Source organism: Cynocephalus volans, chromosome 10 (assembly GCF_027409185.1).
Source record: "Cynocephalus volans isolate mCynVol1 chromosome 10, mCynVol1.pri, whole genome shotgun sequence".
NCBI lineage: Eukaryota > Metazoa > Chordata > Mammalia > Dermoptera > Cynocephalidae > Cynocephalus > Cynocephalus volans.
The window spans coordinates 46,993,302-47,007,632 of record NC_084469.1 but is presented as its reverse complement, the minus strand read 5'-3'; the positions used below and the strand labels follow the sequence as shown (position 1 = coordinate 47,007,632).

The window sequence follows — 14,331 nt, the reverse complement described above, 5'->3', positions numbered from 1 at the left end:
AAACTCTGAATTCCTCTTCCTTTTCCTGGAAGAGGTAGGTTGTAGCCGAAGGTGACCCATCAGCACCATCCTCGGGAATGTTAGAGATGGGGGTGGGGGCCTCGGTGGGATCTCTGGGTGACGGTTCTGTGAAACTTAACCTGTGGAGACACAATGGGGACGCTTTATCAACAAGACCGAAAAGCCAGGAATGCACTCTCCTCGGGTGCACCTTACAGCTCGGTCAGACCAGCAAAGCCACGGCCAGCCCTGTGGGAAGCTGGGTGAGCCTCGGAAGGCTGCGGGCGCCGTGCTCCCTCAGCCTGGAAGCCGCGGACACAGGACCGCAGGGGCGCACGGTGGGCGTGGACTCAGCCGGCTTCGTTTCCTTTGTGTGTCTGTCCTAGACTTAGGCCCCAGATACACAAGGGTCTCCACCTCCTGTGCCAGTTCCCAGAAGAGCTCTGTGCTTACTCCTTTTGGGGAAAAAACAAATGTTTACAAATGGAAGAGCTTTTAAATAGTATAATCTTCTGTTCATCAGAAATTTCTTTTGTGCTCCCTGTGCAGTCCTGGGGGGCATAAAAAGTGATCACTTACAAGCCCCGACTGTGTAGGAACTACAAGTAGAGGGGAATAAAGTTTGCATCTAAGCAGCTAGTTAAAAGAAGAAAATGAAAAATGCCTTCAGAAGGCTACAAATTCAGGGTTATGGAGTTCAGAGGAGGGAGAGAGAGACGTGGCCCTTTATCTGGCGTTTGTGGGGAAGTGGTGGTCTCTCCTCGCGTGTTTGGGCGCAGAAACTGTCCTTGCATAACAACGTTTCCACGTGTTGCCTAGAACTGCACACGCGTGCTAAGGGGCACTCAAAACCATAGGACAGTCACGAAACCAGAAAAACACTCAAAAGAGACGCTTGCTTGTGTCATGCCCATGCGTTTTTTTTTTTTTTTTCTGGCCGTTTCTTTACTATAAACCTGAAATCATACTCTGAATTTGTCAGAGCCATAGAAAAATGGCTGGGCCACCCATGCCTAATTTCTCGTTGGCTATTTTATTATGGTCTCCATGTATTTTGAAATCACAAATTATTAGTGATAGAGGAAAGGGCGGGTACGTAGAAAAGAAAAAACCTGTGGCATCCACAATGTGGCATTTCCCAGTCCCAGGGTGGGCTGCTTGTAAGTCTTTCTCTTCTTCCTCACACCCGAGTTACAGACTCTCTGAGGCTCACCTCTGTGGGACACTGATGTAGGAAGGACGGACTGGCTGCGAAGAGCGTGAGAATGGGGGATGGTTCCACGAACCAGAAAAATGGGCATTTCCCCCAAACTCTGGTCATTGCTGCAGATGGTTCCTAATGGTTTTTCCTTCTGTTCATTCCCCTCTGGCTTCTCTCTCCACCCACAGACATCCCGCAGGGACACCAGCACCAAGCACTGCAGCACATTTCTGAGCTGCTCAGAGAAGAAGTTGAAGACCAGACTCATGGGTGAGCACACACTGAGCCCTCCTGTGTCCACGTGGGGTTTCCCTTGACCCACACCTTCCCTCCGAGCAGGGCTGACAGCCTTCCTGGACCAGGGCCATCGCCTCGCAGGTAAGCACCCTCGCTGAGGAACAGCAGAGGAAACGTGGAGCCGCACAGGTGCCTGGAGCAGGTCACAGCAAGCAGGCAGGCACGTGCAGACACCTGCACAGACAGATGCTGTCCTATGCAGTGTCTGCTCTTAGGTTTTGAAATATGCAAGCATAACAAGACGAGGAAGAGACGCGGGAAAATGCACTGTCTGCACGCTGGGACCTCTGGCATGCAGGACGGAAAGGTCGCTGTGGGTCCCCTAATCTTCTCTTTAGCACTCTAGGGAAGGAAATCCTAAACTTCTCCTGCACAGGAGGAAGGAATATTAGATGTTTGCTTTTCTTCCTCTTTAATAAATATCTCCCTAAAATTAGAAAATCTGCTCTAACATAAATCAGTTTCTAATGTGATGGTATTAGGTACTCTCCATATGTGTTATGTTCCTAAACACATTCACATGTCGGCATTGCCGAATTCCTTGTAACATAATACTCTTTGGCTTTCTCTTTCTTGCTTTTAGAGTAAAATTCGTATTTTATTCATCGTCTGCACCAGCCTCCCAAGACTGTCTTACCTGTTCCTCTTGAACTTCCTTTTCCTCTTGAACTGCTCTGCACTCTCGTTGCGGGGCCGACACACCCGACGGTTGATGCTGCTGGGTCCATCGTATGGGCAGGTCTGGGTGCCTGTCACTCGCTCCTGCCTGCATCGGGGAGATCACTCATAGACATTAGACAGAAAAGGCACTGGCAGCCACTCAGGGCTCAGTCATGGCCATGTAATGCCTGCACCCCTGTCCCCCCCACACTCCCTTTCTGGTTGTCTCTGTTCCAGGACTTAGACCCAAAACCTCACGGGGTCCTACCTTAACTTAGACCTTGGGGTCCGCCTGCAGGGAGGGGTGTCCAGCAGCTTAGGCACTTCTCCATCGGCCACAGGGACCACCACACACACAGTCACTGGTGGGGGACAGGGAAAACAGTGGGCCTTGAGCCCTGACCCAGGCGCCACCAACCTGGGCAGAAGCAGACACACAGGAGCCCCTGCCTTTCCGAGACGTCCTAACCCCGCCACCAGCATGGCCCGAGCATCAGCTCTGGCCTGCTGGATGAGTCCTCTCCCTCTCCTGGGGACAGGCAGGACAGCGAGGACTGCCACTCCCACCGTCCATCCTTTCCTCTTGGTTAAATCACTTGTTCTCAGGAGAAAGCAATGCCTGGGGAAGCGAGGACAGTACTTAGAGCTTGGGAATTCCACGGACCAGGCAGAGGAAGGTGGAGCCAGGTCCCACTAAGACACTGCAGAGGGTCCGGAGCACTTGTCACTTCACCTGGTCAGAAAGAAGGTCCCCCTCCATCTCAGTCTCGGGCCAGTCCTGCTCCATGTTCTACAGGGGAGATGTTAAACTGCCGAGACTGTCACTGTGCAGAACTGAAAGGTCCTTCCTTGAGCAGAGTACCCTATAAGCAAGGATCTCAACTCCCGGTTCGTGTGGGAAGAGGGTAGCTTTGCAAAGCTTTAACTTCCAGCATGGGTGTATGCACAGTGCCAGGAAGGACTACAACCCACAGCTCGTCAAACACTCGTACTTGTCCACACGCCGACCGGACCTTGTGCCTTGTCAGAAAGGGAACAGCCCATTTCTGCCTGTGTCCCACTTCCCACCCCTTCCTCACCACGGGGGGAGCCAACAGTCTCCTCTGGTCTCCATCTGGACCTGCGGAGCCTCCCCCATCTGTGGCTCTGGAGCTGCCTGGGTGACCATGTCTGCAGCTCATCCTGTATCGTCCCTGTGGGTTGTGGGCCAGAATCTTCCTTTGTCAAAGCATGTGCTTGCTTACGGTACCTGGATGTAAAGACTTAAGTGTCTGACGTCTTCCGAGCACACGGGATTTTGAGGCGTCCCTTTGCATGTCCTGTGATGGGTTCTGAGTGGTTCAGACATTGTGTGCCTCTAGCTTATATTCCTTGCAGGTTGTACTTCAGTGGATAAGTACAGTTGAAGCCGGCTGTTGACAAACTTTAACGAACAAAAAGCAGGAGGAGGTGCAGAGCCCACTGCCATGTGCCTTGGCTTCTTCCAGGTGCTGTGGCGGTCACTTTGACAGCTGGTTCTTGGTGGCTCACTTCGGAGGCTGGGCTGACCTGGCAGCTGAGCAGTTGCTGCGGGCGGAGGCAGAGCCCCCTGCCTCCCTGCTGGCGTTCCTGGCGTTCTACTACAGCCCGTGCGATGGGAGCCAGCAGAGGGCACACACCATGGTGGGTGGCAGGCCCTTGCGTATGCGTGTTCAGGGTGGGGCCTGGGAGCTGGGAGGATCCTGCACACAGTGGCTGTCTAGTGGGTCTGCCCCTCACTGAGTCCCCAACACCTAGGTGCAGAGCACACACGGCCCATGGCACAGTAATACACAGACGTCCACTATGTGACGTGGGCTGGGCTGGCAGCCGGAGACCTCCTGCCTGCGCAGGGTGACTGGAGACAAGACACTACCGTGCCATTCTCCTGGGCAGCACAGCCCTTCTTCCTCCAGGTGGCTAGATCTGCTCTCAGTCTGCCCTCACCTTCAGATGCCCCTGGCCCCAGGGTCTCTGTCCTCCAGGGGTGCCCTGCAGAGGCCATGGCTCTCCAGCCTGTTCCTCGCGGTCTCTGCAGCAGGCGAGTGGTTTGCTTCCATCTTAACTTACTGCTTTCTTGGACCATGCAGCAGATCCTCACTTTACCAGCTCTGCTTCAGCCTCTCACTAAAGTAACCGCATGATATTAACCACTTTGCTTCTGAAAAAGGACTTGGTCATTTCCTAAATAACAGAGCAGCTAAGTACAGGACTGGGTAACTGTGGCAAAGACAGTTGTTATTTTATGTGGAATATAATAATTACAGAAAGCAATGCTTTGATTAAAGGCACTGATACCTCCCTTGCAAACATTTATTTGCTGGTTTTTAGAACTTCAACTTCCAGTGCCTTTTGCTAATTTTAATAATTAGAGGGAACAGATTTCATTATATATGGAGTGATGCTCCTACTTGGTTTATATTTTCTGTTATTTGAAAAAAAGTAGAGACTAGTACAGATGTTTGTGTATTTTATTTGTTTAAAGGCATGCATGGCAGGGGAAGGAAGGAAAAGAGTCTGGGATGTTAAAAAGATGAAGTTAAGTGATAACTTATTTTCAATCAAAAATAAAAAATTTTTGAGAAATTATCATAATTTACATATGAATTTGAGGATTGCTATCTGACTGAAAATGCCTTCTATTTCTTCTCCTTTGAAATATCACATTAAACCAATTAAGGAAAATCCTAGTTTATGCTTTTCATGATCTTATTTTTAACAGTAATTAAGATGTATGAATTGCTCGTGATTTCTAAAGCTGTTCCATGTGCATTTCGTGTTTGGTTCTCCGTAAGCTGGGTTGGTGGGTATATGTTAAATCCATGTCGCTCATAGGTACTGACAAAGACAGATTCACTTTTGAAGTATAGAGAAATAAACTGTTCCATGAGGTTTAGTTTTTAGAAGGTTCTGCACTGGCACATCTTTTACTAGTTAACTTTGCCTCTCTCTCTCTCTCTCTCTCTCTCTCTCTCTCTCTCTCTCTCTCTCTCTCTCTTTTTAATAAAACCTATGCCTAGTTCTTACTCGGGGGATACTTAGGCCTCTTGGATAAAAGTGGGTTGATCCATGCAGGGTAGCTGAGTACCTTATGCTCACTTACTTCCCAGCTATTCCAGCGGAGGCAGCTTCTGCCTGGTGATTGAAGCCAGAGCGTCCTTTTAGTGATTCCAGAGCCCCTTCCTCCTTGGAGCCTGACCCAGGGCGCTGGTGTGTGTGACGTCCGGGGAGATGTTAAACTGGCATCCTGGTTCAGCTGATAATGCCACCTCTTGCTCCCTGGGTTTTGTGAGCTTTAATCCCATGATGATCTGCTGGGTGACTTGAGAAACAAACTGTGAGCGGTGTCAGAAAGCACGATTATCATGAGATTTGATGGAGCCTGACAATACCTCTGCCTTTGCCATACTTAAAAGGCACAGGTGGACGGCAGCTAGCCGCCTAGCCCCGGCCGGTGTGCGGCGGCCACCCACTTGCCTCTGCTGGCCGTCCTGGAGGCACAGGAGCTGCTGGACGTGTGCACAGGTGAAGGCCACGCTCCCGGCTGGCTGGCACCCATTTCCTTTCTCTAACTGTATCAATTATGATAAAAACAAAAGAGTCTTAAGTTTCTATACCCTGAAGAATTAGGCAAGGGTCATATCCTTTAACTCTGCCATTCTACTTCTCGTAATTATCCTAAGGAAACAGATCCATACAAAGATTTATGTAGAAGAATATTCATCACAGCATTGCTTATAATTGCAAAAATTGGAAATGGCCTAAACTTTAAATAGTAATGCTATTGGCTAAATAAATAGTGATATATCCTAACCACAGAATAGCATGCTGCCATGAAAAATCATGTTTTTGAAAAACATATTCTATAGATATGGTGAATTGCTTATTACTATTGCTTATTACATATTCTATAGATATGGTGAATTGCTTATTACAGTGAATTGCAACTTACACTGTGAAGAGAAAAATGTAAGATACAAAACATTACAGTGAGTGGTGTGTTCTCAGTGCATAAAAAAAGACAGGAAGGCTATAGACCTCGTTATTAACAATGAGTCTCTTTGGATGGCAGAATTGTAAATCATTTAAATTGTTTTCTTTTTCTCTTTTCAAATTTTTCATAGTGAGCATATATACATTTTTATAATGCAGGATGGAAAAATAATACTTTAAAAAGAGAAGAACAGAAAACTTCTGTCTGTTCCTGAAACATGTAGCAAGCATTTAAAGTTGTGGACGCAGAAGAGGAAGCTGGTGGATGTGGAAGGCATTTGAAAGGAAGGACAGTCTGGGACACACGGGAGGGAAAGACCGAGTCTTAGGGATTAGTGGGCAAGGACAGGAAACCAAATGCCTGTCAAGAAGAACATGGATAGAAAGGCACAGGCTCCCGTTGACAGCACAAGGTGGGCAGGCCGCGGGGCCAGGAGCAGCCAGGGGGAGAGCGTGCCGCCCCACCCTCTGGGACATGGCCCTTCTCTGTGGAAGAGCCCTGGGGTGCAGGTTCTCACGCCCTCATGTCGTGTCAGAAGAGCTCACACAACACGCTAGTGTACTGGAGTTTATGACAGACTTCATTGAACAGGCCTTCGCCTCCAGGGAAAAAAACAACTCACAGAAAAATCCATAAAATTGGTCATGGGAGTTCTCAGAATAGGCCTAAGTATTCTTTCAGAAATGATGGAACGTAGCTGATCAGGAGTTCCATGCAGCCTTGTGGATCTGTGGCTTTCAGTTTTTGCTTTGTTTTCCACATCACAGCTTGATGTGCCATTCTTGTAGAAGCAGGAGTCTCAGCATGAAATAAATATTTTTTATGCAAAAACAACCCACAGACTTTTAACAACTATATAATGTGGATTCCACAAACTTGTGACCTCCACTTTTGCTTTAAACATGCATGAACAGGCTGTTCCAGTGTCCAAAACAAAACAAATGGGACGTGCATGTGTGTGCATGTGCATGCATGTCTGTCTGTGCGTGTGTGTGCATCTATGTGTGTGTGCGTGTGTGCACGTGTCTGTGTGTGTGTGCGTGCATGTGTTGTGTGCGTGTGCATGTGTGTGTGTGTGCATGTGGGTGCATGCGTGTGTCTCTGTATGTATGTGCATGTGGGTGCATGCGTGTGTCTCTGTATGTATGTGCATGTGTCTGTGCGTGTGCATGTGTGTGTGTGTGCCTGTGCATGTGCGTGTGTGCATGTGCGTGCATGTGTCTGTGTGTGCATGTCCCAGGTGGCAGGAGGCAGACTTGCACGCTCATCAGAGGTGGGCTCACACAGGTCCCACTGCACGGACAGGGCATCAGCTCATTTGTGGCTGTGGTAGGGAGCGAGTCTTCACAGAGCCTTTTGTTCTCTTTTCCACAATATTAAAATCTGACTACATTCTGCTGAGTGGTATTGTCTGTTTCCTTTCATACAAAAAAAGGTCAGTTCCTGGCTGCTTGGTGAGCAAGAAGAAAGTCAATCTAGAAGTTTCCGTTATGCCGTTTGGGCTGTGTGGATTGGCTTGACCTCAGACAGGCCGCCCTGTCTCTCTTCTGTTTCTGGAGGTGGCATCACAGCACTGAGTAAACCCTGGAAGCACATGTGTCTGGACTCTTTCCTAATCTCTTTCCAATCTCCTCCCCAGGTGGAGGTGGGGGCTGTGCTCAGCCGCCTCCGGAAGCTGTTAACAAGTGCCACCCTCTCATCCAGGGACCTGCAGGTGGCAGCTGGGGAGCACACAGCTGCAGAGCCCAGGCTGCCTGTGCATCACCAGCTCATCAGGCTCCTCCTCCTCCACTTCCTGCTCTGGGCTCCTGGAGGCCACACAATCGCCCGGGAAGCTGTCACCTGTGTAAGTCTCCCTCTCTCCCAGTTCTCAGTGACACTCCAGGTAAACAAGGGTTTATACCCCTGAGGCTCCTGGCCTTTGAAGAGTACGTGTGCCACGTACTGCCCCAACGTGAATAAACAGTCAGTGGGGCTGACAGCTGGGGCGGACCCTGGAGCCTGCCCCCTGCAGCACTTCCATGTCATGGAGAAGAGAGTCGCAGGAAGGAGGTGCCATCTCCCACGTCACATGCCTGCTGCCAGGGCCCACTGTGCACGATGCTTTCAATTACATGTCCTGCTGTCCTTGTTGTGGGGGGCTTCAATGACAATGTACTCATAAAGCAGCCAAAGAACTGCTCAGTGCGGCAATTCAAAGAATTTTGTTTGTTGATTTTTAAAAATTTGATGAATTACAAAGAAATCTTTTCCAAAGCCCAGCCAACCTGAGGAGTAAAGAAGGGTCCATGTCAAAAGTGAGTACATGACAGTCAGTGTGGCAGTGGCTTCTTGAATGTGACACCAAAGACACAGGCAACAGAAGAGAAAATAGATACACTGGACTTTATGAAAATTAAAAACTTTAATGCATCAAAGGACACCACCAAGAAAGTGAAAAGACAATTCACAGAATGGGAGAAAATATTTGGGAATAGTGTATATCTGGTAAGGGATTAGCATCCAGAATCTATAAAGAATTCTTATAACTCAACAACAAAAAGATAAACAATCCAATTTAAAAATGGGTAAAGGACTTGAACAGACATTTCTTCAAAGAAGACGTACAAACGGCCAATAAGTACATGAAAAGGTACTTGGCATCACTAGGCATCAGGGAAAGGCCAATCAAAACCCCAGTGAGGCACCACTTCACACCCATTAGGACGGCTCTTGTTAAAAAATTGGAAAAGAAATTGTTGGTGAGGATGTAAAGAAACTGGAACACCTGTACGTTTCTAGCTGGGAACGTTGAAATGATGCAGCCGCTGGGGAAGAGTTCAGTGGTTCCTCAAAAAATTAAACAGAACTGCCATGTGACGCACTGCACTCCTAGCGTTCCACACGCACAGGAGCTGAAGCGAGTGTCGCACAGACACTCGGACCCGGTGTGCACAGCAGCGCCACTCACAACAGCCAGAGGGTGGAAACCACCCGACTGCTTATCAACAAATGGATAGGTGACAGAACGTGGTGTGCACGTACAACAGAATGTCATTCGCCTTAAACAGGAAGGACGTTCTGGCACATGCTACAACATGGATGGACCTTGAAGAATTATGCCAAGTGAAATAAGCCAGACACGAGCACAAATAAGTATTGTGTGGTTCCTCCCTCATGAGGTACCTGGAATAGTCAAGCTCAGAAAAAGTAGAATCGTTTAGCAGGGGTTGGGGGAGGGGGGATGGGGAGTTAGTGTTCAGTGGGTGTGGAGTGTTTGTTTGGGGGATGAAGACGCCCACTCCCACCGGCAGTTCAGTCCCAGCCGTGCACTAGTGCTATGGACCTGGACCTGCGACTGCAGGCGTGCGGACACACCAGTGCTTCCTCGTCTACCTGCACCTCAGCCCGGCGGCAGCAGGTGTGGAGGAGAAGCCCGCTGCAGGAGACATGCCAGTGCTGCTTTCCTGGCTGGCTTTGTGGCAGCTGGGTGCTAGCCACCAGGGCACCTCAGAGCCTGGCACACAAAAGCATCTCCCCGTGCTATCCTTTGGACAACTTGAAACAGTCTCGATGAACACCCCAGACTGCCCGGCAGGAAGCTTTGCACAGTGGCCGGGGTAGTGGCCCTCAGTATGGCCACCGTGCATGGCCCTGGCCCTTTCCCATGACCATTGTTCTCTGTGCTGTGAGGACCCCAGAATGAGCCCTGGGCCAGGTCTGCTAGGCCTGGGAGTGGTTGGTGGCCTGGTGGTGGTATTGGTGGGACAGCCTTTCTCTTCCAGTGGCCCAGGCTTGACCACCTTCAGGACCCAGCCCACTGCAGCTTTAATGTAGACTTGCAGGGTCTGGGGCCTGGTCTCTGCCCTCCCTCCAGCCACCCAGCCTTGGAGAATGAGGACAGTGTGGCCCCCAGGGGCATAGGCCACCATCTCTGCTGAACCCTCATGGCTCTACCTACCCTCAGGTCCTGCCACATCCTGCCTCTGCTGGGCGGCCTCACTCTGAACCCGGGCCAGTCTGGGCTCCCATCTCGGGGCACCTGTGGGCAGCTCCCTCAGGCACTGCTGCATTCGCTTCTGCTGGCCGTGGTCTGCCAAGTGCTGTGGCTCGTGGTCCTCAGGCCCTGCGCTTCTGCACACTGTCCTGCTGCCTCTGCTGCCCTTGCCATGCTGTGACAGGTGCTCGGGGCAGCAATCGTGTCTGCAGGCCTCCTGCCTGCCCCACATTCACACTTTTCTCTCTCTGGACCACGGCACATGGCACTACATGAGCAAGAATCTGAAACCTAGAGCTCAGTCCTGTAGTCCTCAACCTCAAAATGAATTTAACGCTCTGTGCGGGCTGTGGCCACAGTGGGCAGGTATGTGTGTGACCATGGAATGGAAGGGCACGGGGCAAGGGGAGTGACCATCGGCCCTGCTTCAGCCCGGAGCAGCCCCTGTGATCATGGAAGTCTTTCCCAACCAGAGGTCTAGCCAGTAAACAAGGGAGGCTCACAATGGCTCCCCCATGAAGGACAGAGTGCCTGTGGTCTCTGAGTAAAAGCCAAGCGACAGTGACACACCAAAGGCCACTCTGAAGCTCCGCCCCAGCAGGACTGTTTTGCTTTGGACTGGGCACCCTCCAAGCCCTGCTTTCTCCAGTGGGTGGCGAGGAGAGCGATCGCGAGGTGGCCCCACGTCGCACGCTGCCACGCACGCAGCACACGCTGGGCCAGTCTTTCCCTGTGCTGCCGGTCAGAGGGCAGGAGGCCCAGGCTGAGGCATTTCCTGGCCTGTGAGACTGTAAGTTCTAAAACCCGGGTGGTCCCCCGAAAACCAGGGTGGTTGGCCACCCTATCAGACGGGCCAGCGCGGAGATGAAGGGGAAGCGGACTGTGGCTGCCACGACGAACACCTGTGTGTGACTCCATGTAAACTGACACACACAGAACGAATGTGTGCATTACTTTTCCATAAACTTAGGCCTTCTTAATGCTGCTAAATGTGTGTAAAAACCACAGTAAATTCTTTGCACAGCTAACTTGTGAGATTCTCACCCCTTCCTTTTTTCTCAGCTGAAGTTCTTAGGAAAATAGTTATGGGCACCTCAAGTGAGAATGTCTGGAGGCTTTATTCAGCTGAATTGACAACGCCTGCTTCTCTGCAAGAATCAGGTGTTAAAACCTTAGATGCCTATTAAAACACAAGTGGCCCCAGCTTGCTAGCCAAGGAATGCCATATATGAGGCTGTGTGAAAACAGGTGGCACTTTCCCGTGCTTGTGTGCGTGTGAGCCTTTGCACAGACTCGGCTGGGCACGTCCATTCACTCTCACTTCCCACGTAAATCATCCCCAGGCTTGTGACGGCCATTCTGGAACCCCTTCTGTCCGGGCAGCACTTGTCTGCAGAGCCGAGGCCGTCGGCAGCCGACCCTCGATGCCATGTGGGGAGTGTGGTAGGAGACGGCCCTGCTCCCTGTGGAGCCAGCCTGTGAGGACTGGCCTCACTAATCACCTCGAGAACAACACAGGGGCCCTTGGTGCGTCACTGAGGCTCTGGTGGGATGCTGGACAGCATGGTGACCATTAGCCCGCCGCCCAAAGGGACGTACCTGTCTGGAAAGTGAGTTAATTTGCCTTCTCTCTGTCCTTATTGCAGATGGCGCATTCTGATGAGATAACCCGTGAGATCGTCGCCTTTCTTGACCGTACATTATACAGATGGGACGACCTTGGCATGGAAGCCCCAAGGTCACGAAAACTGGCTGGAGAGCTCCTTCAAGGGCTGCGCGCTCAAGTCCAACAAGGAATGTAGACCGTGAGGGGGATCGGGCCTCTGAGGCCACAGGACGATAGGTGGGACCCCTTCCATGGCCTCAAGTGTATGGAATAAGTGCCCTCTTTGAAAGATCTAGGAGTGTACACGTTACAGATGAGAAGGTGGGTGCTTCAGCCCAACCCCGTCAGTCGCACGTACTCACTGACGACTGCGTGTGCCTCCGCCTTCCCCGCACCTGCTCGGTCCCGGATGTCAATTAGAGAATTAGGAAAGCAAAGGGTTAGGTGGGAGAACAGATTTTTATTTCCTTTCTCACCCCTATCAAGCCAAGGTGCACAATTATTACTTGAGTGAGTTAGTCTTTGGACCAAGAAATTGGTCATGAACCACTGATCAATTAGGGGAGTAACTTAGACCTTTTCCACAAATCTATTTTTTAGGAGTCAGGTAATTGTTACTGGTGTTTCTTTTAATCCATGGGGATCTGAAGTAAAGCCACACTGTCTTGCTTCCCTAAGAAATTCTTCATCCGGGAGAGTCAGGATCCCTCAAGTTTCCCTTGCACGTCCCCCAACCTGCCCGGCTGTGCTGAGGGGAGCAGAGCACACCCGAGCCTGGAGTCTGTGGCAGGGACTGGGCCTGCCCTGGAGAGCTGCACTGTGTGGCACTGAGACAGCCCGTCCTCACGCTGGCTCTTTGCTCTGTGTTTGCTAAACACAGACTTCTCCCAAGGAGCTCCTGTTACCTCAGAGATGGCTGGTGGGTAAGGTGCAAGGTGTTTCTAGAAACGTCAGAGGAGATTGCTTTATCTGTTTTCTTGTTAGACTGGAATGGGAACTGGAAATCTCTAATAGAGAATCAGGGGACCCCAAGGCTGATATTTATTTCACATCACTTGAGGTTGTGTTTGTTTGCTTTCAGACTAATTCCTCACTTGTATCGATTGTACATCCTTTTGTGTATCTTGTTTGTTGAGTCAAGACTTCTTTTACGTCTGCTTTGATTTATGTATCAGTTAGTCTCTGAATCTTGACTCCTGTTTGCGGTATAAGTGAAGTTTTGTTGGATTAGAGGTTGACCGTTAGGGGAATTACTTGTTTTGGTTTATGGCAATGCTAATGGATACACCTGAGGATCTGGAAAATTCCAAGAGCTTTTGACCTGAGCCTTTCTTCTGAGAGATGTTATCGTATGAACGGTGTAGTGTTGAGATACTTTGATCACAGCTGCCATTGTCGTCATTGCTGTCATATGAAAATGCTTCGTCAGAATGTACAGTAGTTGAAAAAGGATTTGTGTGCCTCCCCAGCAGTTGAGGACATCTCCCCTGTGTTGACTTTGAGCCAGAGCTTGTGGTTCTGCAGTGGAAACTGTGATCAGCTTCTGTGGACATAAAAGGGGCTCAATTTGGTGACAGCAAGTAACCCCGGATGAGGGGCCGCCAGGAACTGGACCTCCCTGTGGTGGGTGGGCTTCCAGCGGGACGTGCACTCACTGGGAGGCAGTCGCATTTGTCTGAGTCCCCTAGCGCTGCCCATCCCTTCTCGCCGTCTTTCACAACCAGCAATGGAGACAAGACGCTCATCCAACTCGGACTGTCCAAGCTGCACTTCTGAAGATCCCCTCCCGTCCTGCCCTCCCTCATGCTGTTGGGAGTGTCTCCCAGTTCCTTACAGAGGTCATTTCGTTTTCCCGGTGGCCCATCTAGGGATCCCTGGTGTCATAGGGCTGCGCTCCAACAGCGAAGCCGCGCAGCCTGCAGAGCCGCCGAGTCCTCCCGGGCTGTGGTCATCTGCATCAGCAGCGACAGACACGCTCAGGGGGCGGGAAGTTAGCCTTTCATTCTAATGAGCTCCAGGCCGGTGGCTGGCTGCATCTGGGGGACGCAGGCTGTGACTTGTCGACTCACTTTATTTTTGCCCTTTGCCTTTCCCACCCCGATAAAGGAGCTAACGGGATGCTCCCCGGTGAGGGACGCAGGAGGGCAGCACGGGGCAGAGGCTGCTCCCGTCTCCATGCGCCAGTCCCTCTGTCATTCCAGCCGCTTGGTGAGGTGACGAGTCCCCGAGGCAGAGCGTGTGGTGGAGGGTGGGAGCAGCAGTGCCCCCGAGAGCCAAAGGGCCTGCAGAGCCCGCTTCCCGGGCGTGCCGCGTGGCCCCGCGGAGGACTTTGGTGAGGCTGAAAACTGCTTAAGAAATTCTGGCTCTTCCAGCTCATAGTTTTGGGAAAGTAGTCACGAAGGATTTTAGTTTTTCGAAAGAAATTCAAAGAAGTAGGGGTTCAGCTAAAAGTGGGCCGCGGTGAAAATGCACATCGAGGCAGGCATGCAGGAGCCGTGAAGGCCGCCGGGCCTTGTCCACTTGTGGGGACACGCGCTGAGTGGCGTGTCAGGTGGCAAGGCTGAGACGAGAGGTGCATC

At 50.9% G+C, this 14,331-nt stretch overlaps 1 protein-coding gene across 1 annotated transcript in view; it reads left to right on the top strand.

Annotated features, from left to right (window-relative positions):
* FANCC (FA complementation group C) overlaps positions 1-12,067 on the top strand; it is a 201,729-nt gene extending 189,662 nt beyond the window's left edge. Inside the window, exons 12-15 of the mRNA XM_063112402.1 lie at positions 1,390-1,471; positions 3,646-3,820; positions 7,810-8,016; positions 11,793-12,067. Of these exons, the coding sequence (XP_062968472.1) occupies positions 1,390-1,471; positions 3,646-3,820; positions 7,810-8,016; positions 11,793-11,948 (620 nt within the window). The 3' untranslated portion in view covers positions 11,949-12,067. The remainder of the gene's footprint in view (positions 1-1,389; positions 1,472-3,645; positions 3,821-7,809; positions 8,017-11,792) is intronic.
* Positions 12,068-14,331: the final 2,264 nt, after the last annotated feature.